Below are 25,289 nucleotides of genomic sequence, written 5' to 3'. Positions count from 1 at the left end.
ACACTCTAGCGTGTATCGCAGCACTCCGGAATCATGTCTAAGTAGAGTAAAAATAATACAATCTGAACAAAATTTTGAACGAGCCACTGAGACCGTTACCGAGACATAGGGATACAGAAGATCGAGAAGTAGTGGATAATGAGAATAAATAGACAACACCTCTAATGGGGGTGGCTGGCGGAGAGCCAGCCGAATTTTAGGCTGTGGGTCGTGAACGTACCGGGACTGGGCTAGCCGTCTGCCAGTTCGCTGTCTCGCAATGTCAGTGAGTATCCGCGGCGTAGGGCTCGTCGCGACGTACAGGAGAGCGAGGGCAGATTCGAGCTTGCTGATCTTAGTGTCCCGGGTACTCGCCTGGGCCACCGAAGTCACCGCGCATGCATAGTGAACGCAGGATGAGCGCATATTCGTGAGTCGGGTCGAAGGCGAGGGCGGCGTCGATGAGGGCGAGTACAGTGTCGGTGTCGTCGAGTTGTCGCTGAGGGTCAGTGGTGCGTTGACCCGAGAAGAAGGCTCGGAGCTCACCGAAGCCCTCGCGTTCCTTCTCGTGCAGGAGGTGGTTGGTCCGAAAGGACTCCTCGGTCGGTTTGCGAGCGTAGTGGCCGTTCTTCTTGGATGCTTTCTTGCCCGTCCTTTTCGCTGTCTGCTGCTGTCGGAAATCAGCCAGACCTTCGCGCCGAGCACGCGCACGTACCGCACGATAGGCCTTGACAAGTGCGATGCGAATGACGTCGATAGTGTACCGATCCATAGGGTGCGTTGCAGAGGTGGTCGCGTCCGTTAGCTTATGGAGTAAGATCTCCATATCCGGGAAGCGGCGTACCTTGGACGTTGTTGCATCGTCCGTCTCGTAAGACGAGTCCGCCTCGTTGTGTGGCTCGTACTCCCGGACACCTTGGCTAGGAGTTCGCGGAAGGTCTGGGCCGGCTTGCTGTCGGTTTGGGGCGACGAGGACGTCGACTCACCCTTCCGAAGCGTCGCGTTCGGGAGGTCCTCGGCGTCGATGACGATCGTGTCCGAGTCGAGTTCGTCGGCGCGTGCCCAGCGTGCGCGTTCTTCAGGGGTCGGCGAGTGCTCACCTTCCTCCCTTGCAAGCTCCCTGGCCTTGGCTTTCGTCTCGGCCGGGTCCAGAAACTCGAAGCCGTCTTCCTCCATTGAAACATCCTTGATCGCCTTGATGGGCTGCAGCGCCGAGGGTAGAGTTAGTGGCGATGGTGATTGCAGAGGGGGAGGCGATGTTGCAGGAGTGGACGGGCTGGCCGCGCGGCTCGGCGGGTACTGTAGACGAGGTGAGGTTGATCGAGCAAGGGCAGAGGACACAGACGACGGGGCCGGTGCCGCCGGGCCAGGCGACGTGTGCGGCAGGGTTGACGAAGAGGTGACAGCCGCGCAGCCAGCAGCGCTGCCGACAGCCGCAGCACGCAGTACTGCCACATCGTCGTGGTAGGGGTACATACGCGTCAGGGAGGGGAGTGGAGGTACATACGACGACCACGGCTGTTGAGGCCGGGCGGTCAGTTGATCTTGGCGTGCACGGCGCTCGGCGAGAGCGATACGCGGGTCTGTCGTTCGTTCCGGGATGGTGGAGCTATAAGGGGTCGGGAATGTTGACGGCTGGTAGGCGTATCGGTCGAAGGCGCTGGCGTGGTACGGGGGTGCTCCGACACCGATCGCGTGCGGAGCGTGCATGGTAGTCGTGGTGCGCGGCGCAACCATTGACTGCGCCGCACGACGCGCATGGTTGCGTCGTCCGTGGTTGCGCGGCGTGACCGGCGTAGGAGGGAGGTTGGGCTGGGAGTAGGGAGTCGGTCGAGGAGGGCGAGGCTCCAGGTGGTCGGTGTAGCCAGCCCCGCGCAGAGAGCGTGGCGAAGAGTCCCGAGCGTAGACGGTGGACGTTAGGAAGCGATCAGATGGACGACGATCGCCCTGCCGAAAGTAGACGGTTGCGTCACCTTGTGCGATGCCTGTGCCGAGCTCGTCCGGGTTCTGGAGGGCGAGTGAGCTGTCGCGGCACGTGAAGATCGTGCAGCGTCCATGTTCGTCCTCGAAGCTGCCCCGCTGGACGCAGTGCAGGCTACCGAGGACGCACGATGCACGACGGTAGACGCGATCGGTGCTCACCTCGTCTTCACGCATTAGGTGAGCGAGCACGGACGGGTGAACATACCCGCGAGGAAGCGTAGGGTCCGGTCGGACAACTTCTTCGTAGGGCGAGACGTCAGTGTAGACGGTGCCTACCGTGTGACGTGGGATGTTGATGGGTGCGGACATGAGGGGCGTGTCGTAGCCAGGCGGGGCAGACGGGGCGAGGACGGGGATTCCGTCAAGTCCATTCGAGGAGCTTATATACGTAGTAGGGGGCTCACCTATAGCCCATCCTGTCGCGCTAAGTCCTCGCTTTCTTGGTAAAGCTCCTGCTAAGTGTCTCCTGGCGGCCGTGTTCGTAAATCCGAGGGTCCGGACTTCAGAGTGAGGTAGGGAGGTCGAGGCTGCATGACGAAGAACGAGGGTGGCGGGAGGGAGGTCGGTTGACGTGGCACGCGCCCAAGGTTCAAGCGCTACCGCCCCGGGCGCTCGATCGTGATCGAAGCTGTACAGGCCCGGGCGCGTCTGCACCGTTAAGTCCGCGCCCCATTGGTTGGTTACCGCTGCGTTGGTAACTCCAACCTTCGGTGGCGACCTCTTGCGCGCGCGCGTCCCTCTCTTCGTCGCGTTCACTGATGCTCGACGCGCGGCCTTGCGGTCGTGCTGTCTTCTTATCTTCTCGGTTGCTTGGCTCTTCCGTGTTCGTATGCGCGCGTTATCGGTAAGTGTCCGTCTGACTCTTACTTTCTTCCGGTCTTGTCTCACCTCCCCTATCCTCAGTCGTCCTATTCCTTCTCCAGCTAGCCCAGTCCCGTCGTCATATCCCCGTTTTTGCAGCACTGCCGGGTTAGTCGGAGGGTCGAGGCTGTGCTGAGAGGCTAGGTCGAGGGGAGTGGTCGTCATAGGGTCCGAAATCGAGGGTGAGTCTTTGCTCTCGCTAGGTCGATTGCTGACGTCCTCTTCTGGGTCATTCATCGCGTGCGTGCTGCGTTTGCACGGAGTCGGTTCGTGTCGTAAACGTGAGCACGAGCACGTCCGCTCGCCTCGCCGGTCCCGTTCAAACATTCCGGACCCGCTCTGCTCGACGTGTCGCGACGCCTCACCGGCGGATTGCAGGGATAGAGCCCGCAGTTCGTCGGTAAGGGAAGCCATAAGGACGTTGACTGGTATCTCTGGTGAGTCCAGTCCCCCCTTTATGCCGTCTGCTCGTGATTGGCTCACAGTGTCTTGTTCCCTCGCCTTGATTCGGGGATCCGAGCTGTCCATCTCGCAGTCGAGGCGTCGATCACCAGGCACATCGACATCCTGGTTCTCACAGAGCATGATGCTCTCAGTGCTCAGGTGAGCCGTGTCCGTCGGGGCCGTGAGTGTCGTGTGTCGGGTGACGGCGTGTGTGGTGCTTGCGAGGACCATTGGTAAGTGGCTTACTCTTTGGTTCTCACATTCTGGACCCTTTCCTTCGCTCGTCTGACCTGTCTCGCTTGCAGACTTCGCCGATCGTGCAAGACCGTACAGCGGGCGAGTTAGTATGCTTACAAACTGTCCGTCGGCTTCCGCCGGTCGATCGGGGTCTCTTGGTGAGTCTAAATGCTTATCTTCTCCTGACTCTGTGTCTTCTGAGTGTGGTTTTGCAGTGGCTGTGTGATCAGCAACATTCGAGGGTACGTCCGGAGGGTCCTCGCCGTTGGCGTACCATACCGCCGGTTCGTATGACCAAGCCGGGTCATATCCATCGGGCATGACTAAGATCTCGTGCTGAACCTCGAGGTCTTGGTTCTTGAACATAAGGTAAGTGCCGTCCACTCGTTCATCGATGCTCACATAGTTTCCTCGCTGCCAAGGTCGTCCTAGCAGCAAGTCGAACGGAACGTGTTCGCCGATGTAGAGGTTAGCGAAGGTGCGAACGTTCCCGCAAGTTAGGGGAACGTTCTCGACTAGTCCTCGCAGCGCTCCGGCTCCCCCGTTCGTGTCGTTCATCTGACACGAGCGGGCGATGTCCATTGGTCGATTTAGGTGAGTCTTCCATAGCTTCCTGCTTGCGATATTGAGCTGAGATCCCGTGTCGATGATTGCTGTAACGGGGCGTTCATCTACCTCCATTCGTAGATAGATTAAAGCTCCTTTCGAGCGAGGACCAAACGCGGCGGCGACGATGTTCTTTGGAGGAGCGTTTGGCTTAAGCACCTCTTGTAAGTGGCTGGACATCTCCTTTGAGATACCAAAGATCTCCCCGACTGGTAGTGTTACTGGAGTATTGAGAACTTTCCCCAGAACATGCCAAGTATCAACCTGTGCTTGTACTTGACTCTGGCGTGGAGTGCGCTTTGGTGTCTCTGCCTTCGCAGACTCTGAACGTTTCGTTGTATTGTCTGTAGTGCGTGATTGAGTGGATGATTGCTTCGGTGGTGAGACATCTTCCATGATCTCGTCGTCGTCGTCTGCATCAAACTGGCGGCTAGTGACATCAATAGGTTGCTTGGGCGTGGTGGGGATCTCTCTACGGTTGTGTTCGGTCGGCACTGTTGGCTGTGTTGCACGATCACCAGGATGTTGCAGGATAGGTGGTCCTTTGTCTCCTCGCAGGCGTGCAGAGCTGCGCGTCGCGTCGGGAGACTGCTGGGGTGGTGAAACCAGGTGTGGCGGTTTGTCACGTTTTGGCTCCTGCGTGGCTCGTGGCTTGTTAATCTTCTCTTGAACTGATACTGGTGGTATGAGTGGACCCTTCGTGGCCCGTTCACGAGCATTCCGAGTTGAGGTAGTGCCACGTTCAGCTCCAGCAAAGCTGAATGTGTTCTCTGAGTCTTCTTCGTCTGCTACATGGACATTCCCTTGCTCTTCCTCTGTCTCATACTCTTCAATCGTTGCTTGAGCATAGTAGGATACCTTGGGCTCTGTGGTAATGTAGTGTGCTGTGGGCGCAGTCTGCCGTTGAATGGCCGAAACAAAAGTCTCGTCCATGTTACGGAAGATGCGTGAACCATCCTTCATGACCAGTCGTCCAGATGCATCACGTGCAATCACTCCCTTAGCCATAAGGGTGTTGATTTCAGCACATGTTCCAATGCCATGACCAGTTCCTCCACAGCCGTAACACTTCATGGGAGGTCGGATAGCACTTGGTTGCGTAGGAGATGGAGCTGCTGACGGGTTTGATTGCGGGCTTGTGAACGCATTGGATGTTGGACTTCTCTGAGTAGATGAGCCTAAGACCGGAGGCCGGATTGCTGAGGCAGCTAAGGGACTCATGGTGCATGCACGGAAATACAGAACACCATACTCAGGGTCACTTAGGGACATCTTGTTCATCTGTCGGATGAGTTCCTCCACTTCATTGGCTTTCTTCTTCTCATCCTGAGCTGCTCGGCGACGTGCAGCTTGTGCTTTCTTAAGATCAGCCGTATCTTCATCCTCATCCGTGTCATTCTTCTTGCTCGAGTGCTTCTTCTTCGTAAGCTTGCGCTTCTTGTTCTTGAGTGAACTCTTCTTTGACTTGATGTCCTCTTCTGATTCACTGCTTGAATCATCAGATGAATCCGAGCTACTATCATCTGAGTCTGACTCTTCGTCTGAGTCATCCTCATCATCGGATGGCAGTCGGTCGGCGTCAAATCGGTTGCGTTGGAGCAAAGCCTCAGCCTTCTGATTTACCTCAGTCATACTAAATGGCTTTGATAGATCATAGGTGGGCTTAGATGCTAAGAGTCGAGGTTCCAGAGTCTGGCGGAATTTACGCGGGATTCCTTTCCAGAAGTAGAGAGCTTCTTCATCTACGGAGATTCGACCATTCTTCTTCAGCCATCCGGAGATAGTCAGGAACTTCCTTGTATATTCCCTCCATGCTCCTAGGGTCTTGATGGTTGACTTCTTGCGGGCTTCCAGGACGTAGGATTCCAGGTGTCGGACCTTGTACTTCTTGTCATCCCGATCAGCATCGAAGTACGTGAGAACATCTTTCTTGAGAGTTTCCCAGTTTGGATCCTTGGCCTCAAATGAGGGTAGGCTCTCGATGAACTGACGGACTTGGCGGCTGCAGTACTGAGTGACGTTGTCGATAAGGTCCTTGGCGTTGATGATTCCAAGTTTGGTACAGATACGTTCGTAGTGTTGAAGGAAGGACTTGACTTCGGAGTACCTTCCTTTAAACTTCCTGGGAGCACATTTGCTACCAGGCATAGGCAAGCCAGCTACACCAGTTGTAGTAGCCATGATTGCTGAGACTTGATCCTTAGAGATATCGAGTGGGCGAGTACGTGACGTAGAGGCGTGGACGTGCGTTGGATTGGACGTGATCCCAAGGGGCGAACTGACTGAGCTAGCCAGACTGTAGTGATGTACTGTTACCAGTAAACCCTTACAGTTATAGTATGGTTTCAAGTGATAATGGTCCCCCTCATCAGGAAAAACCGTGCCTACATAAGGTCTCATCAGAGGTCATCTACAAGACATCTTAGGAACGTATAGGACACAAAAGACATAAAATGTTACATAAGACCAAAACATGGCACTTAAGACAAGTCCCCGTCTTATTGTGTCTTCGATATTATGCATAAGAGCACTAATGTACGCAATAAAGACATCTTGTGTCTTATTCAGTCTTAATTGTGTTGTCATTTTGGTCTTTAGTTGCCCTTATTTCACCTACAATATGTACTTCAGTGGGCGTGCTGAAGTACAGTTATGTACAGAATTAAGTCTGCTGATGTCCACTTATGCACATGTACCAGATCACATCATAAATATTAGCAGTGCGGGTTGTTGTACAACATATACAGACACATAACTACTGGTATAGCACGATCAACAGATAGGCATAGACTCGAGGTCAGACGGCGCCGGGATGACGACCACGGCTGAGACAGGCAAATAGTAGTAGAGGGGGAGTGGGATACGTAGCAGGCACGCACGTCTGATGTGTAGTAGTACAGAGGATGATAGATATAGTAGCTGCAGGATTGTCGTATGAGTAAGTGTAGATAGAGGTGGTATGGGCATAGAAACACTCGCCTTGGAAATGGGCCGATTCTACTGCTCCTGCCACGCGAAACAGACAAAGTTGATGATGTTCACGGCCTTGATGCGACAGGACAACTACGACATCTTGGTGATGTACCTCTCGCAGTGAGATACAAAGAAACCACTGGACACTGACTGACTTACCACTCATTGCCGAGTTCATCGACCTCACGCTCGCTGCTGGAAGTTTGCTCCCCCAAACTCTCCTGGGCCTTCTTCGCGCCGGACTTCGATCGCGACGGACGTGACGGTCCACTCTCTGCGTTCGCTGCATCCTTCGATGATCCAGCTGCAGTCTTGGACGCCGCAGGAGTCTTTGCCTTGCTGCCTGATGCCACGGCTGGCAAGGTGACGTTCAGCTGGTCGAGGTCGATAGCCGCACCGCCCACACGTTCCCCATCTTCTTCCTCCTCCTGGTTCTCCTCCACAGCGTCCATATCACCATCCTCGTCCCCTTGCATCTTCGACCTACGTCCCTAGTGAGCAAACCAAGCCATATTGATTGCGAGAAGTTACCTTATATACGACCAGATTAGTGACTGCGTCTCCTGAAGGTACGGCTTGTTATTCATGTACTCCAGTGCACTCATCAGGCTGTCCCATCTTGAATTGCGCCCAACATTTAGTATAGATACCACAAGGTAAGCTGACTTACTTCTTGGCGTAGACCGAGTTTGCAAATTTCAGGTTCACTTCGTTGTCTTCTTCCACCTGCGCGGCGACGTCAGCCAATGCTCCCTCTATCTACACAAGTGCAATGACGTCAGTTGGTTTTGTGCGTGGATTGGAATAGGGCTTACGGCGGTGCACACTAGTGCGATGAGGTTCAGAGGCACCTTCTTGAAGTCTACCATCGCCGCCTTGATGCACGCACCCTCACGTTTGGCGGGCCCCCAGTACAGGTAGATCAGCTCTTGGATTGCCGGGTGCCTGAAAGGTAGCAAGCGGTTGTACTTGCTCATGATGTAATTCATGATCAGTGCTTCCTTCCGTAGTATAGCTAAGGCATTGTACTCACACTCTTCTCCACGGACGAGCCCTGTTCCTTCCCAAGGTTGTGTTCTATCTCCCCGAAGATGAAACGAGGAAGCAAAGCCGTTCGATCGCCCATCTTCACGCTGACCTTGCCGATCAGCCACAACGCAATTGGCCTCCTGTCATCAAGAGAGTATAGGTGAGGGCTCAGGTCGTAAGCCTTCTGGATCACCTGGGACGCCTTCCCCTTGAGCTCGTTTCGAGTTTGAGATAACGCGCGCACGATCTCCGCTATATCAGCTCATGCCAACGCATCAGAAGATCTGTTTGCTTACCAGTTTGTGCATGTCCTGCCTATGACGCTCTCTCTGGCTGTTGTCCTTGCCCTTCCGATCCTGCAACATCCTCCAGGAATCCCGCACCTTCTTGTCGCCTTTCTCATATGCATCTTGAACGCTCGCCTTGATGAGATCATCCACGCTGGGCAGCCGCTTGGAGACGACTGACGGCTCCTTCGTCCAGGCGGACTTCAGAGCGGTGCGGAGGCGCAGCGCATCTTGTGCTGCATGGAAAAGTGGAACAAGCCATGTTGGCAAGTCTGACACCCTGAGGCGCGCGCCCTTGGCCCCACCGGTGCGATACGCCTTGGGACGAGCACCCTTGCCCTTGCGCCTGGAGTCAGACAAGACCTGTAAAGTGTGAGAGATGTCTGCATCATTCAATATGATTGCAGAGATGATTGACACTGACGATCATCCCATCGTCGTCGCTCTGTCCCTCTTCTGCGTGGTCTGTCTCCTCTTCATCCTCCTCATCTCTGTCGTCTTCATACGCCTCTCCTTCCTCTTGATCATCATCCTTGCTGCTGTTGTCCTGATCTGAGTCATCGGATGGTTTGTCATGTGGGCGTGCAGCCGTGCGCTTGGCCTTGTCAGAATTCTTGCGACTATCGTCGCTGGCGGCCGGGGATTTGCTACGCTCGTCATCCGAGTTGTTGTTGGCGCGATTCTTACCCTTGTCCTGCTTCTTCGTGAACGTCACTATGAGTCATGTCACCAAGAGCAAATTACGGAACAGGGTGCGAACCCTTGCAGCCGCATCTGTCGCTCGTGAGGGGGTGTTGACCGACTTGCTCGGAGGAGCCCGAGCGTCCTGTTCTTTTCGTCCGCCGCCTAGCAGGTGGTCATAGTTTGATGTATGCACGATGGCCAAAGGACTTACCCAATGTTCGTGCCAGGTCCTCCTCGTCCGCGTCTAGCGTAGGTGCAGGTTTTGCATGTTGGCCGTACTTCCGCTTTGGCATAGCTAGAGCAGCGTGGTGTTGTGAGTTTCATGTGCCAATGTATATGAATCACATACGCCGTGGCTTCTTGGACTGCTCGCCCTCGCTGTCAGCCGTCTGGTCTTGCATCACCACGTCAGCTACCTTGTTGCCTTGCGCCGTGTCATTGGCAGGCTCGTCGTCCTCCTGTGCGTTGTCGTTGCGCGAGCGCGACTTCTTCTTCTTCTGGGGCCTTATGTCCTCTTCATCATGCGATGCTTCATCTTCCTCCATCATCTTTGATTTTCTCTTGCGTATCTCTGACACACACAGCAAAGTGAAGTTGATTAGTGTGTGTCGGAGTAGACAAGGGCACGTACTATCTGTTTGTTCCTCCTTCTCCCTCTGCTTCTCCTGAGCCTTCTGACTTTTCTTCTTAGCTGCGGCAGACGATGTTGCAGCCGTATTTACCACTTTCTGCTTGTCCTTGGTACCCTTCAAGGCTGTGCTTCGCTGGCCTGCAGGATTCTCTGCTTGTTTTGAGGCAGCGGATCGGGTCATATGTCTGTCCATTTGGGTTGTACGATTTGACCAGGGCAATAGTGTTAAGGTGAGATGATACTCACCGCAAAATGAAACGGAGACCAGTTGAGATAATCACGGGATTACCCACGGTTCAATATGTACCGCCGAAGTAAGCGCCAAATCCGACAAATATATAATATGTCATTCTAAGAGCATACAAGACATGTACCGAGTCAAACCAACATTCTATCCTGCTTCTATCTCTCATCGTGCGGTCGTAGGCAAGAGTTCTCGGTCCCGTTGCACCCATTTTCGCCTTAGCTTGTCGACGCCCGAATGGGTTGCACTCCTTCATAGTGAATTGCACGGGTAAGCCCCCGGGTGTCCGGGGGCTTACCCGTACCCGTACCCGTACCCGCGGGGGTCAGGTACCCGCCCAGCGGGTGCGGGTCGTCCGCGGGTCTCGCGGGTTGGTGCGGGCACGGGTACTGGCGACGGGTCGAGCGGGCGAGGAGGTGAGTGATGGTGGGCGAGCGTGCAAGGACGCGGGTAATCGCGTGCGGGCACGTATGCAGACGATCGCAAGCGAGCAGTGGGCAGGCATGCCCTGCCCGCTGCTGATTGCCGTGTGTACCACGGGAGCGTGCAGCCTGTGCTGCACGCGCGGCGTCCGCTCGTCGGCCGTTGTTGTGTGGGGCATTTGCCCTGCCCACTGCCGGTCGTTGTGCGTGTCGTGGGCGTGTGCGGCGCGGAAGCCGGGCAGCTGCGAGATGCGCAGAAGATCGCGCAGCTCGACTTAACGGCTGAGGGGTTTGAGCCTTGACGTGTCGACCAGCCGGGCGAACTGCGTTCCTTGGAGCAAGAACGCGACGCGACGAGTGAGGGAGAGCAAGTGAATTAGTACTCACCTGCCCGTCTGCTCTGCTCTGCTGGCCTGCTCTCTCTGTCTCTCTCGCCCCCACCCATACCCGCCGCCACTGTTTGCTCGCGTGCAACCTTGCGTGTGCGGCATCCATTCGTCGGCCATCGTTGCGCGTGGGGCATTTGCTCAGCCCGCTCGTGGTCGCCGTGTGTGTCGCCTGCGCGGCGGGCAGTCTGACGCGTCAGCTCACATCTTTGGATGTGTTTGAGACGCGGTGGTGAGGACGTACCTTACGTGCGCGTTCTCAGCCGCGCTTGGCCTCTCCTCTCTCGCCTCATCCCTCGGAGAGTACCCGGCGACGCTCTTGCGGCGTCGCTGGCGGTATCTCCGGCTGACCGGACGCGGTTGGTGCTGCGCTGCTCGCGTTTGAGACGCGAGCGCGCAGACCTATGGTGCCGAGCTGGCGGCGCGGCCTTGCAGCGGTTTCCTGCGCGTCGCGTCGCCTTTCTTCGCGTTGAGCGCGGGATCGGCGGTGGTCTGCAAAGGCCGGGAGGCGGCGAGGCGCGCGGAAGGTTTGCGCACTGCCTCGCCGTCGACTTCGCGCTGGTGCACCCTTCTTGACGCGGGGCTGGAGGGGTCGAGTGCGAGGGTGGAGGAGCGACGCGAGAGTCGAGCGCAGAGGCACGCGCTCGACGTGTTCGGGCGCTCGGGCGGTGGTGCGGTTCCCACGGCCGTTCGAACCAGCGCGTCTGGCGCCAAGCAAGTCGCGCCGGCCCGGGACTGGCGGGTCCGCGGGTCCGGATCTGGCTACCCGTACCCCTACCCGGCGGTACCCGTACCCGTGACCCTCACGGGTTGCCCGTACCCCTGAAATGCACTACTCCTTCAACACCCCTCAGACTCGGGGACCCACAACGCTGTCCATGCCGACGCTGAGTCACTCGTCCGGCGAGAGCGTGTGGCGTGGGAGCGAGCCGCCTCCGCGAGGCGGCTCGCTCCCACGCCACCGGACGCCCGGGGGAGGGGGGGGTACGGGTTGTCTGCAGGTCTCGCGGGTTGCGGCGGGTACGGGTACTGGTGAAGGGTACCAGTCGGGGGCGAGGGGCATGGGTGGGCGAGCATACTTAGACACGGGCGTCGACATCAGCCGCGCGACAGCATCACGCCAGTGGGAGGTGAGGTGGTTCCGATAGTACCGACACATGTTCGAGTTGACGTTGAAGCTAGTGCGGTTGCACCCCGGATAGCTGCACACAAACGCTGTGGCGCAACACTCAATTTCAGCATTGAGGTGCGTCTAGACGTCATCGAGAAGGGTGCGTACCCTTTGCGCCGGTGTGGGTGTTGACGCAAATATTCAGGCTGCTCGGCCGGTTGAAGCGCTTGTTGCAGCGCGGGCCTGGTTGTCGGATCAGGTTGAGGTGACATACGGAGGGCACTCACTGAGATGTTCATTTGCTCCGGTCGCCCTTCCTTCGCAAGCCTCCGGGAATCCTTCGTGAGCCTCCAATTCTGGCATCACTGGGGTTCGTTGCGGCTGCGTGCCACGCAATCTGGGGCGCACAGCGGGCGCCCGGGCCATTTCAAATGCTGTCGGAGAGGCGCCCCTTGTACGCCATAGAGATCAGGGGTGAGGAAGTGAGTGTGCAAGAGAATGAGAGACGATGAGGCAGAGGCTACTAGGGGTACACACGACGGTTAGGGTAACAACTTCAAGAGCCTTGCTGGCAGTGGAAGAGCGGCAAGCGCCGGCACGTGTGGCGTGTCGTGGCAGAGGCGCTTACTGTTAGCACTTCAACCGTTCCTCCTCCTCCTCCTCCTCCTCCTCCACGTTGACGTCGACGTTCAACGTTCAACGTTCAACACCACGCGGTGAGTACACACCAAATGCGACGGGAAAGCGAGGGCAACACAGAAGTGGAAGATGGGGATAGGAGCAATAGCTCAGGTGAGTGTTCCTTCGGACCATACCTCTTACACTTCGAGTCATTCTTTAGTAGTTCACTTGCACGCCTTGTGCACACCCCTGCCCGCTCATTCACTCGATCGCGCTTGCTCACGAGGCTACCCGCCCATCGCTTGTCTTCCTGCACGTATGTTCACTCGCTCTTTGTTCCCTTCGTCGCTCACCCACACATCTCCGATTGCTTGCGCGTTCACCCACTTATTTATACATTCTCCCGCCGTCTACCCGATCACCACTCGCTCGACCCTGTCCTTCTCCCTTTTGAACACATCCCTTTCTCGCGGGTCGCAGACGGGCTCGTGGTGCTGAGCAAGTCCCTTCGCTCCGCGGCAATGCACGCTCTGGGCACCCCGAAGATGCGCGTGCTCGTGCTCGTGCAGCGACAGTGCCGCGAGGCCATGTGCGTCCTCACCTGCGCTGTGCCATCCTCGTAAGCTTAAAACAGGACGACAACGGCAAGGGTGGCTACGGGTACAAATGGCAGCCCAATGTAATGTAGGTTGTAACTTCCTCGCAGCATAATTCTCAATGCTAACCACAAGCCGGTATGTTCGCCCTCCGCACTCTTGTTATCTCACTTGCTCCCCTGATCAGCGCAGAGGCCGAGCTCGGCCGTGCCGTCTCCCTGGCTGGGCGAACGTGTCGTGCAAAAAGCGTGCGTGCAGGAGTACGGTCGACTCATGCACATGGTAAGCTCCTTCGCCCTTCGCCGCCCACGTCCCTCCGAGTCCGACCCGCCCTGCAGCGCCCTGGCTTCCGCCTGCACAACCGTTTTGATGAGGCATAACTCTACCACCGCCGCTCCTCGACCTCAGCGAGCACACGTTCGACTTCCGGCATGGGACGTTCCGCATGCTGTGTGCCTTCCGCCCGGATGTGGACCCTGAGCGCGCGAAACTTGTCTGTAGACCACCCGTTCTGCGACACACGCCATAACCTCGACATGCCCAGGGTGGTCAGCGACTGGCACTGATGCGCGCGAGCGTGGGGAGTGAACGGGATAGCACAGGTGTGGATGGAGAGGGTACACGAGATAAAGTGTGCAAGCCCGATGAGACCGCGTGCAAACACACCCCATTTGTGTGCTGTAGAGATGTAACATAATGACTGTAATTTTCAAATATATCGCCTTTTCGACCCTTTCGTGACTAGTGAGGTTTGTGCCAATTTCGATGTAGCTATTGTCTGATGCTACTGTGCTATCTGGTGCTGTCTGAGGTCGACTGAAATGATCTGATAAGGCAGGATGCCTGAAGTGTCCTGACGCCTCTGAAGACCGGCTCTCAGACACACATACCATCAGAGATTGCACAGTTTCCTGATGACTTCCGCGAGAGGCGTCCGTTCACCGGCCATCGTTGCGTGTGGGGCAGTTGCCCTGCCCGCTCGGTGCCTCTCGTTCCGAGGCGGGATATTGCCCGTGGGCTCGTAAAATCTTTTAACTTCACCTCCCACACATCGAACTGGTGCGTACTAGCTTCCCCGCTTATCAGTTCACTCCCTCATGCTCGCTTCGCTGTCTTTCCCGCCTCCATCCATGCGCTCTCAACCCGATGGAGTCCGCAGCAAGAAGATGTGTATGGGTAATGTATCGTCCCTTCAACATCCCAGCACTTCAGTGCGTAGACACAGCCAACCGCGGTAGCGTGCGGACTCGTGGTACCGCGCATTTGAAGAGGGGCTCATGCCTGTTGTGCCCGCCTCCACCTTTCCCGCCTCCACCTTTCCCGCCTCCCTCATGCCTCGCGCGACTTACTGTGTATTGTAGTCATCCCGTACTGTAGCTTCGAGTATATAACTTGTTCATTAGTAACCAATACACTCATTTTGACGTCTAGTTCTGATTTGTGTTTGTGTTTGGTCATGGTGAATGCCGTTGAGTGAATGTATTGTACAGTCACATACATTGTCAATAATGTGATATGTGGTACAACAGGTCTACAGTACAATCAAGCAACAGTTGACCATATGGTACAACAGAGACTTGGCAGAATGCAACAGACTGCAATGGGTGTGCAACAGACTGCAATGGTTGTAACCAGCCATGCAATGAGTCACAATGTAGAGGGGAGTATGCAATGCCCCAATGGCTGCAATATTGACTGCATTGTGTCACATAGTATATGTTTTTTTCCTGATGCATCAGTTTATGCAAGTGGCACTTTGCGTTACTTCAGTCAGCCATTGATAGTCAGAGCCGGTCACTAGTGTAGCAAGAAGAGCCCTAATGTTTACAAATGTTGGCTGGCATGCACATATGTTAGCTGAAGACTATTTCAGTAAAACAGGGTTTTCCTGATGCTCGCGGTGGGCTCCACTGGTGTCAGGTCAGAAATGGTTTCTGCTGCGGTTCACCGGGTATGGCAGTAATACCGGGCTATCACAGTTGTTCATTGTGGAGGGGAAACACACAAGAGATACTATAGTGTTCTGCAAAGATAGATCAGTAGGCACAGTTAGTACTTACTACAAGCAGGTTGACTGCTCAAATGATCTTGGGACAATAGGCGAGCGTGGCGAGTATTCTTGATGTGAGGCTGATCTTGGACTTGAGAGACGAGCGTGGCTAGACGAGAATGAAGTTGCTGGTTATGGATCACAGCTTACCCAAACAAGAGCACTAGTGTAGCACTTAGCAGAAGCTTACAGTCACACGTTGACTTTGGGCTACCGATACTAAATTGCTTGGCTAGGGAGCAGCTTGCAAACTACTCAGTGAGGTGGGCAATAAGGGGGCACGAGTTGCCGGGGGGATTGCTCTCCTACGTACTTGCTTGCCTGCTCCCTGCGCCGTGAGTCCTTATATACATGGGGAACAGGCTGATCTAATACTAATTACATGAGCTGACAAACCCATAGTCATCCAATACACAGCCTGAGTCAATCAAGGATACATAGCCTGAGTCATCCATCTGCACAGCTTGAGTCATCCATTTCACAGCATGAGTCATCTGTTTCACAGCATGAGTCAGCCATAACACAGTGTGAGTCATCCATCAACCAGCATGAGTCAGCCATTGCACCGTGTGAGTCAGCCATTTGTACAGCATGAGTCAGTCCTTGAGTTTGGGGTGCAAACCTAGAGTGCTTGGTAATCGGGGTCCATGTGGCTGTGTCTCCTAGAAACTGGGGCTCTCGCTGATCCAGGAACCTTGGGGCTTGAGTCTAGGCTATTCTCTGTGCATGTTCCTTGAGCCAAACACTTTTGGCTCAGGACAGCGGTAATGTCCAATGTAATAGTAATGTACTGTAGTAACCGTAGGGAGGCGGTTACACTGATTCCGTCATCTCGGGGTTCAGATATCAATCAATCTCGGGGCTGATGTCGGTTTCGGTGTGGGTCTGATGCTGCGCCTGCTCAACCACGTTCTGGGGTGCTGATCCAGAGGTCACAGGGATCTCGGGTTCGTCGGATTCGTCGGACTCGTCGGCTTCAATCTCCTTAGACTGTTGGGAGATTGATTGGAGGAGCGATGCGGTCGCTTTCGGTTCGGGCTTCGGAAGGTTCGCTTTGGCTTTAGCAAACCGGAGTTCGTCGAGGACAGCTGCAGTGAGGGATGGGTAATCTTTCTGCGGAACGTCCTTGTGGAAGTGGTACCAGTGCCACTCGTTCTTCTCGTCCTGCCGTGGGCGGATCCCAAGGGGAGAGGGTTCGTGGTCGATGTAGAATACTCGGAGGGTAGGATCCCAGAGGAGAGTGCCTTTTAGCGCAGGCAGTCCGTAGATACTGGGTTCGATTTGGCGAAGGTCCGAGGTATCCACCTTGGCGAAACTATCGACCTATCGTCGAGCGGCGTTGTTCACCCTAAGCAATTGGATAGCGGAATGACGCTCGAGGTCTTGAGATGGGATAGCTACACCAGAGGAATGGTGGCAGAGGGTACGTTCGACCTAATGTTACGCGACGGGTAGGAGCGGGACAATGATGAAGGCGATAGCCAATACGAGAACAAACTTCTACTGAAGACGCTGCCTTTAACAAGGGCTTACTCTCGTCTAGAGTCTGGATCCGTCGGGGCGTTCGAGAGGACTAGCTGTGCTGGCTTCCTCAAAGGCTCCTGGTCGGTCGGGCCTATCCGAGCTTGGTCGTCACCTGCCGCTAGGGCGTAGGGGAAGTGGGCAAGCGAAGGAGATAGGATTCAAGAGTTAACCAGGTCAAACGTGAAGTTCGACCGCTACTGTACAACAAGTTTAAATACAAGAGATAGTGCGATCAGCGCGGAGAGATACGTAAGCAGATCACTGGGGCAGTGTCCGGTAGCGTATGGTACAGATGGCGGGCCACGGCTACAGATGGCCGCCCGAGATAGATAATCACCGTCCGGGGTGATGAGGATGATACGAATGATGCTGATCGTACTGATGAGATGTGAAAGGACTAACCGTTCCGTAACACCCATTGTCGCAATGGAGATTGAAGCAGCGATCTTACCAGTCCGCGAGCACCTCGATCTCACGAGCGCGAGAGCAGCCGTAAGGCTGAACAAACTGAGCGCATTCAACCCCATCCTAGGCAGACTCCCGGAGGGATGGCGGGTACCTAACACCGCCACCCCTGCACCGCCCCGCACCACCCACCGCCGCATCACCGCTCGCCGCCGAACTCCCCCGGCAACAACCCGACTACACCGCCTCGCACTCAAGTCCGACCCCATGGATGAACGCATAACACCGTTGTGCGTCCCGCCATGGAAGAAGACCATACGAGACTACAACGGACGACTCACCATATCACCAGCGCCGAAAGGAGTGGCGAAGGAGAACCCGGAAGCAAAGAAAGCAGCTGCCGCAGAACACAACCAAAAGATAAGTCAGATCAACCACCTACCGAACCACCTGATGCTCTACTCGGACGGATCCCTACAGGAACCGCGAGGAGTGCAGAAAGTGGGAGCAGGGTTCCTAGCGATAAGCATGGAGCACATGCTATTCGGCAGGAGGATAGCCATGTCGCCTAAATCCGAGGTGTACGACGCCGAGATGGCGGGCCTACGCTTTGCAGCCACGGATGCGACTACCTACGTGTCTCAGAACAACCCAGCCATCCAACACCTCCACTTCTTCACCGACAACACCTCCGCCATCATCTCCATCTTCGAAGCGAAAGCCGGCCCTAGTCAAGGCCACTCACGAGTCTTCCGCGAAGCGATCATCGCGTTCCTTGATGCCGACCCAGCGCGATCTGTTGAGATTGCATGGACCCCGGGGCACCAAGGGATCATCGGAAACAAAGCTGCCGACAGACTAGCCAAAGACGCAACGGACCTGGACGCAGGCCACAGCAGAGCGACGAGGGCTAACGCCCTAAGCCGAGCAAAAGCACAGGCGAGAGACAAGTGGGTTGCGGACTGGACAAAAACCGCACCCACAGGCCGATTTGCAAGCGCGAATCGACTGCCACCGCAGATGAAGCCACGCAAACACTTCCTCAAGCTCCCGAGGGAAGTGTTCGGCCGGGTCTTCCAGTGCAGGACAGGACACGGATTCACAGGGGAGTACTACCGCTCATTCGTACCCTCTGAGTCAGCAGACTGCCCCTGCGGAGAACCTTACCAGACGAGACGACACATCCTACAGGAGTGTCCCCAGTACGAAACACACCGACACCTTCTCCGCGACATCAGCCCCACCATCGACCTCCCGTCGATCCTCGGAACGACGGAAGGGATAACAGCACTCGCAGTGTTCCTAGACGCGAGCGGAGCGATGACCAAGACGGGCACCCCACGACAAACGTGCGACGTTGAGTGGGGAGCAGAGGACGAACCAGATCGTGACGAAGAAGAAGAAGAAGCCGAAGAAGAGAGCGACGACGAAGAGGAGGATGACCCGGACCCGCCGCAGGACTAACCGGTGGCGGACGCTGCACGGCGCCACCACCCGTACCCCCCTCTATCCATACCAGACTCGACAACCACGTGCACCGAGGGTGCAATCCCGACTTGCGACTTCGGGAGAAGACACCGACAGGACCCAACCCGGCGGCCACATTTCCCCCTCTCTGTTTCTTTCTTTCACCACATGCTAATTTATTGAACATGCTACATGAACCCTATGGACGAATCGGTTGATTACCGCGCGCATCGCGCATACCCGCCCACACACAAACTCCCCTGACCGCATTGAATGCGCCCCGTAGCCCGTCAACTACTACATACAAACGTTACTAGACTACGACTATACTTACCTGACATGACTACTGGCTTGCAAGTGGCGCATTATAATGCCCACTATTGTACGCACCGGCAGTCGCCGCGTCTTAGCACGTTTGTTTGCTTGTGGCGGTTAATAAATGCAGAATTCATCATCATCATCATTGGCTTTCCGCTGCGCGGTGGTTGCACGGCTCACAACTATTTTCTTGACCGCGACCATTACGTGCGTGCCCACTCACAGCTGTTATTCTTGACCTTGATTGTGCCACTCTACAGACACAAGCCAACGTCTTTTGTGCCGACCGAACATGCCGTCGTCCTGGCTCGGTAACATTAAAGACAACGAAGCGGCTCAACGATGGGCTGCAGAAATGTCGGCCATATCTGCGACCTTTGACCCTGCGTGCATGAGCCTGAAGAAGCAAAGGGTAGCTGTTAAAAGGATGTTTGAGGAGTTTGTTGAGCTGAAGCATGGCATCTCCCTGGACAATATCTGGCAGAGAGAGGACATCAGCGGTATGTCATATCACGAAGCAGTGGGACTGTGGCGCGTATTGATCATAACACAGTCTACCTGGAATATTTTCTGTCTCTCCGGGCTAAATTCACCAATCCCAATTTGCAACGCATCCGCAGAGGGCAAAACAATGTCTCTTTTGATACACTGCGCCAGTGGAAGGATGTGCTCGTGTACTTGGTATGCCTTGATTGTGTCATTCTGCGCATATATCCTGATTAACGGATACATAGGTCTTTACCTATCATCCTCAGGGTGGTGAAGTGCTGTCAGGAGGGTATATGCTCAACTCACTCGGGTAAGGCTCATGTTTTTGGTGTGCACAATCAGAGTGTCAACCGCTCAATCACGTCAGCACATCACATCTATTCAAAGGGAGCTCGGAATGGAGCGCCACACACCCAGTCAAGAAGGCTTTGGGAAGTCCGAGCTGCAAATTCTCAAGGAGCACCTATACATGAAAACCGGTGACGCTATATGGGTATGGTTGATCGATTCTCGCACACGGTGACTTGTTCTCAATGCGCATTACGATCCCTGAGGTACGAAGGAATCGTTCTTATGACTGTTGAACTTCAACTGTTTTAGGTGTTATCACACGGGATAGGACTTATCCTTACCCGTTATGGACTTATGTTCTACTATGCTACATATTACGTACATTCTTTTCGGATTTGATCCAGACCTGTAGCACATGATTAGATCTAGACCCTGATGGAACATTCCACCGCTTTCCATCATGTTCCAGCACATTCCTTGATTGCATCGTATTGCATCATTGAGCACATCACTGTTCCAGTCCTTTCCATGACATTCCATTCATGGTGCAATATCGCCTCATCCTTGTGTATTCGCTCATTGCACCATATCGCTCCGTTATGACTCTACGCTGTTACGCTTACTGTACGATCATGTGATGGCTCTCTCATGTGTATATATACCGGGCTGGATACGCCCTAGAATGTAACGGTCTCTCCTCTCGTCTTACGCCTCTGAGTCTTCCCTCTCAGTTCTTAAGAGATCTGTTGTAAGTCCTCCTTTACTACAGTGCTCTTTGTGCTCCTGTAGTATACTTTTGTAGCCTTGCCTCAGGCTAGCCACAACACTCCTTGTTCATCAATGACTGGAGGGGATGAAACGCCTTACAGTGGCGCCCGATTTGGAAGGAGTCCACGTGACTTTTTGAGGCCCAGATAAGCAAAGATAAGTAACTGATACTAATGTCCATTAGTGGGACCTAAAATTTGAAACTCCCAGATGACGCGACTTGCACCAACAGATACAAATAAATGCTGTGGCTGGCTGCTCTGTCCTGGGGTGAGGGCCCATGAAACACCTTCCAGTGGCGCCCAATATGGCAACTGGTGGCTTTCATCATGTGACTTACAGGCTGGCTGGCTGCTGCGGCCTGCCAGCGCTCACACTGTATACAGTCAATTAGTAAGTAATCATAGTAGACATAGTATGCCCATCTGATAGCCATTTGTTCAAAGAGTATACAGTAATATTCCTAAGCACTTACAGTGGCTGGTTGGGCTGGAAAGCGCAAAACAAAAAAGTCTACATGTGCCTTTGCATAAGTCAAAGCACCTGTGTCTGCTCCAGATACTCACTGAATCATCAGGACAGTGACCTCATGCAGTTGAATGACTTTGTATGTGTCAGTTGCTTCTGTGATACAGCAAAGATGAGCAATATTGGGCAATTTGAACACTAGTGAGCATATTATTGCTTGTGTGTCATGTCTATCACTGACCTGTGTCATTGATGATGACCAACTGTACCTGTTTAGCTTCTTATTATATTATCAGGATTTTGCACATTTTTACAAGCTCATAACAAGCCCATTTGCCCTGTATCAGCTATGGTTTCCTTATTGGGCAGGTTGCCTACTACTTATGGCAATACACAGAACAGCACACTTATAGACCTCATCTGGGCGCCTCTGACTAAACACTGCATGTATGATACATGCTTAGCATCTGTGGGAGTATGTGTGCTACACAGACAGTGACTAGAGCCTAATGTATTGCTTCTGTAAGCACTGGGCCGATGATACAGCAACCAATGTAAATGTATTGAAGGTGTAACATGAAATAGAGTCTTCCTTCTCAATTGGAGCCTTTCAATTCATTGTCTATGCTTTTGATAATATTCACTGATTTCTCCGCATTTGTTTAGATCTGTACAAGCTAGTTTAAGAGAAGTAAAAGGCTTGCATCGCTTACTAAGCGCCCATTAAGCGCCCGTGTGCCGTTCGGAGTTGCATCCACCTGGAATTTCCAGGCGGATGCAACTCCGTGCGGCAGGGGAGAGATGCCGATTGGCTGATAAGCCCTTTTCCTTGCCCTGTTAAGGCAGGCCTGCCGATGTTTGGGCTGAGTTTAAAATTCAGCTGCAAGACCATTAGTAGCATGGTTACTGTGCTACTATAGGCCAATAAAATCCGTAAAATCTTCAAAATATTATGCCTTATAGCCCTCATACTATAGAGTCTATTGCTAGTCTTACCTTCTCATGCAGTTCAGTACACAGGGCACAATTTACAAAATAAGAAATCACACAAATGCCTCAGTGACATGCTTGTGGTCCTTTGTGCCTGGTAAATGATCTTGAAGAATGCAATTGTATGCCTATAAGCACCTGAGACCTGCTATTTGGAGCATCTTTGTGTCCTGTAGTGTACATTACAATCTACTTGCTGCTGTTTCTGATATAAGCCCCACCCTTGTAGATGCAGAGGCACATGTGAGTTTTTTTCTTTTGCATTTTGTGGCTTCACTAGCCATTGTATATGCATAGCATTCACACAATATATCCTCTGAATGAAGGGCTTTCAGGAGGGTATAGTATGCTTGTATCATTTGTTACTGATGTGTGCTTTGAAGGCTTGTAATGATTCAGTTTACATTGTGCAATAAGTGCTCAATAAGCGCCCATGCCATGCGAGATTCACTCGTTGACAGGTCAAAATTTTGACCTGTCAACAAGTCATCTTGCAGTGTAGTCTCCCAGACTCTGTTGCAAACTGCTGCAAAAAGTAATTGTCCTTAATAGGATTCACCATTCTCAGCCCAGCCACAAGTTGAAATGAATCCAAAAGACCTCGAAATATTCATGCTAGTAGTCCTCATACTATAGACTCTATAATGGGTATCAGTTTGCTGTAGTGTCCATTACTCATGCCACAATATGCAAAACAAAAAGTGCACAAGTTGTCATGGTTTTCTTTACTTTGTTCAAATAAATAACACAGCATATCCACATTTTTAGACCCACTGGATAGTGAAGTTGTATCATTGCTAGACTGCTGAATCAAAATGCAAAACTGGGAGATTGGATCCAGGGCAACTTTCATTAAACATACAGTTCATGAGGTTCCTTAGATAATATCTATGCAGGATAGCAATGACACTCGTCAAAACTGCCCTTTTGAGTGTTACTGCTCTTCCATGGCCATGATAAAATCAAAAATACCCCAAAAATCCACAATGGTATGTGTCATATCATAGATCTGATCTTGGGTATCACTTTACCATGTAGCTCGAGGGACTTCTGACTAAATTTGGTTTCTCTCCCACTTATCTGATTCATATAACCAAATAAAATACTCACAGACATTCCATCAAAGTATCTGGCTACTATATTGGGCAGAAGGATTTCCCTGTGAGTTGGTGGTTTGCTAGTTGATCTGAGCTCAATGATCATTACAAAATTAGGGCTTGACAATCTTTGTGGTGTTGCTTCACAACAGTGATAGCTTCTGTGCAAGTCATATGACTGCATTTGTGTTTGCAGCCCAATCCAATATTCAAGATGGCTACTACAGTGCTGCTCATGTGATTTCTGATAAAATATTGGTTGAAATGACTGACAATGGCTATATAGTGCTGTACCAATATCAATAAGTTGAAACTTGTCAACAACTTCATGCTGCCCACATTTTTTGTTGTGGCAACACCTCTATGTAGCATCCAATGAAAACCATTGAGTGTTCACTGACTTCACTACAGGGATTCCAGCAGCTATCTGTGTTGTACCAGGCAAAATGAAGCATACTTACATGTTGGATCAATACTATATAGGTACTACCACCAGAATACATCTCCACATTCCTATTCTGTCCAACCTATGCCTATATCACCGCATAAAGGGTCACTCAGCATTGTGTACTTTATGCCAATGTGCATGCCATCACTCAAAATCAAAAAAGAATTGATGGGTAGAGATTCAATGAGAACACTGGCTCAGTAGGGGAAGTCACAAATACATGTTCCTGAGGCAGATGACCTTGGAGCTCAAGCAAGGAAACCACATTGTTTTTCCATTAGCAAGTGGCTACATCTGTTGAATGTTTTTAATGTGTATTCTATGTCTGTCTATCTTTTCTGTCAGAATTTCACTTGTCATCATTGCATGCTTTTGTTGTACTATTACCAATATATTTGCACACTGACATTTCAATGCTTTGAAGCACTTAACAATGCATATACTATCTGGACTATTATTGTGACTATTTCCCAATCTCCCAATCTCTACTGTGTTCCTGCTCATTCCAGTTATCATAGGATCCTTCAGTACTGATATAATTGCTGTTGTGTGCTTGGTAAATGATGATTATACTAATCAATTACTAAGTTATAATGGTATACTCCATTTTGGTAACCATGTCACCAAGCATTATCAGGGGTTTCACAACCTCTTACCACTTTGAATAGCTCAGAGATCTTTGTCACTGAGATTCATGTCCCTATTGACAGCCTGACAGGGTGATTGATTTTGTAATCAGCTGTCTACAATTTAAGCAGAAATATGACAGACTGGAACTCAAAGATGGCAGAGAAATTAAGAGAATATGTTTATTGACATCATCACTCACACTGGGCAGTTCTCTTATGACATCTGTTTGATCATAATGGTTGGTCACAACATACATATGAAAGCCATTAATTGTTGATTTTACTGTAGGAATCAGTGACTGATAAACACATCATACGTCAACCTCCCTGTACGCTAGATATGTCAGGCATACACTTAAATAATGAAACTATATGCCTGAGCCTAAGGGGCAATCATATGCAACTCAACTGTTCTGACACCATGTTGGCATGCCTATGCACCCTCTAAAATGTGATTTTACATGTGACACCATCATAACTGTTCATGACACCAATCAGCAATAGCATCTGCTGGAATGGAGTGACTATTTGCAATGAATGCTGCTAGATATATGAGTGACTCACTTGTGCCTTTATTACAATCATGTAATTCATTTTGGATAATACTTGTCAGCTACCATGCACCCAACAGCATCACAGGCACAGATTATAAAATGGACTGAGGACCAAAATTGTGAAGCACTCAAAACAGAGATTATAGATCATATATGCAGTGAGGAGTGAGAAATGATTACCAAAGCAATGTTCTAGCCATAGGCAAGGCATTTGAACTCACAATTCTGTGGACCCATGTAGATTAAATGATGGATGATGGGCTCAATAGTTGTTGGTATGTAGATGGTACCATGTCTGTAGGGAAGCCTGGATGTGTAAGTTCAATCATGAAGAAGAATAGTGGGGTTATCAAGGCATGCACAAGTCAAAATCCAGAGTGAGAGATATGTAAGATTGAATGTCTGGAGCTGAGGAGGTAGTGTTACAGATGTGACACTACTAGACATGTTGCCTGCTTGCTCTGAGATTTCAAACTGAAGGGATCGTATTGCCAGACATGGCCCACTCCCCAGCAAGTACAGGTGAACCAGGCCGACCTCGCATGGACGTTATGCTTTACGTGTGGGTTAAGAATAGGGTCAATCTGTGCTACATACGCCGAGTCCGTGAGACTTGGGTTTTACATGAAAGTCGGAGTGAGTTGCTGGCGTCCGTAGCTCATTATTTGACTCTGACTAGCAGCAGGATATTCACCAC

At 52.5% G+C, this 25,289-nt stretch overlaps 5 protein-coding genes across 5 annotated transcripts; all 5 read right to left on the bottom strand.

The window, feature by feature from the left end:
• Positions 1-334: 334 nt before the first annotated feature.
• On the bottom strand, positions 335-6,291 carry C8Q71DRAFT_862867 (uncharacterized protein; the record flags this gene model as incomplete). Its single annotated transcript, XM_047928084.1, has 3 exons — positions 335-649; positions 695-918; positions 966-6,291. 3 exons carry the CDS (start codon positions 6,289-6,291, stop codon positions 335-337), a joined length of 5,865 nt encoding a protein of 1,954 aa, XP_047773376.1.
• A 947-nt stretch (positions 6,292-7,238) lies between these two features.
• Positions 7,239-9,907, bottom strand: C8Q71DRAFT_862866 (uncharacterized protein; the record flags this gene model as incomplete). Its single annotated transcript, XM_047928083.1, has 10 exons — positions 7,239-7,566; positions 7,754-7,842; positions 7,899-8,051; positions 8,117-8,359; positions 8,409-8,762; positions 8,824-9,099; positions 9,160-9,245; positions 9,295-9,378; positions 9,433-9,654; positions 9,715-9,907. The coding sequence occupies 10 exons, from the start codon at positions 9,905-9,907 to the stop codon at positions 7,239-7,241; spliced, it is 2,028 nt and encodes a 675-aa protein (XP_047773375.1).
• A 1,994-nt stretch (positions 9,908-11,901) lies between these two features.
• On the bottom strand, positions 11,902-12,118 carry C8Q71DRAFT_679184 (uncharacterized protein; the record flags this gene model as incomplete). The annotated part of the gene is made up of 2 exons (XM_047919737.1): positions 11,902-11,981; positions 12,046-12,118. Coding segments are annotated over 2 exons (153 nt in total), but the record flags the coding sequence as incomplete, so codon positions are not given.
• Positions 12,119-13,476: 1,358 nt separating this feature from the next.
• Positions 13,477-14,552, bottom strand: C8Q71DRAFT_727769 (uncharacterized protein; the record flags this gene model as incomplete). The annotated part of the gene is made up of 3 exons (XM_047921895.1): positions 13,477-13,772; positions 13,985-14,164; positions 14,444-14,552. The coding sequence occupies 3 exons, from the start codon at positions 14,550-14,552 to the stop codon at positions 13,477-13,479; spliced, it is 585 nt and encodes a 194-aa protein (XP_047773373.1).
• A 4,187-nt stretch (positions 14,553-18,739) lies between these two features.
• On the bottom strand, positions 18,740-20,125 carry C8Q71DRAFT_727768 (uncharacterized protein; the record flags this gene model as incomplete). The annotated part of the gene is made up of 7 exons (XM_047921894.1): positions 18,740-18,837; positions 18,875-18,890; positions 18,931-18,962; positions 19,039-19,255; positions 19,417-19,573; positions 19,761-19,810; positions 20,021-20,125. The coding sequence occupies 7 exons, from the start codon at positions 20,123-20,125 to the stop codon at positions 18,740-18,742; spliced, it is 675 nt and encodes a 224-aa protein (XP_047773372.1).
• Between the last annotated feature and the right edge of the window lie 5,164 nt (positions 20,126-25,289).

This window comes from Rhodofomes roseus (genome assembly GCF_022264815.1).
Source record: "Rhodofomes roseus strain CIRM-BRFM 1785 chromosome Unknown C8Q71scaffold_34, whole genome shotgun sequence".
Lineage (NCBI taxonomy): Eukaryota > Fungi > Basidiomycota > Agaricomycetes > Polyporales > Fomitopsidaceae > Rhodofomes > Rhodofomes roseus.
This window is presented reverse-complemented; position numbering and strand designations above follow the sequence as displayed.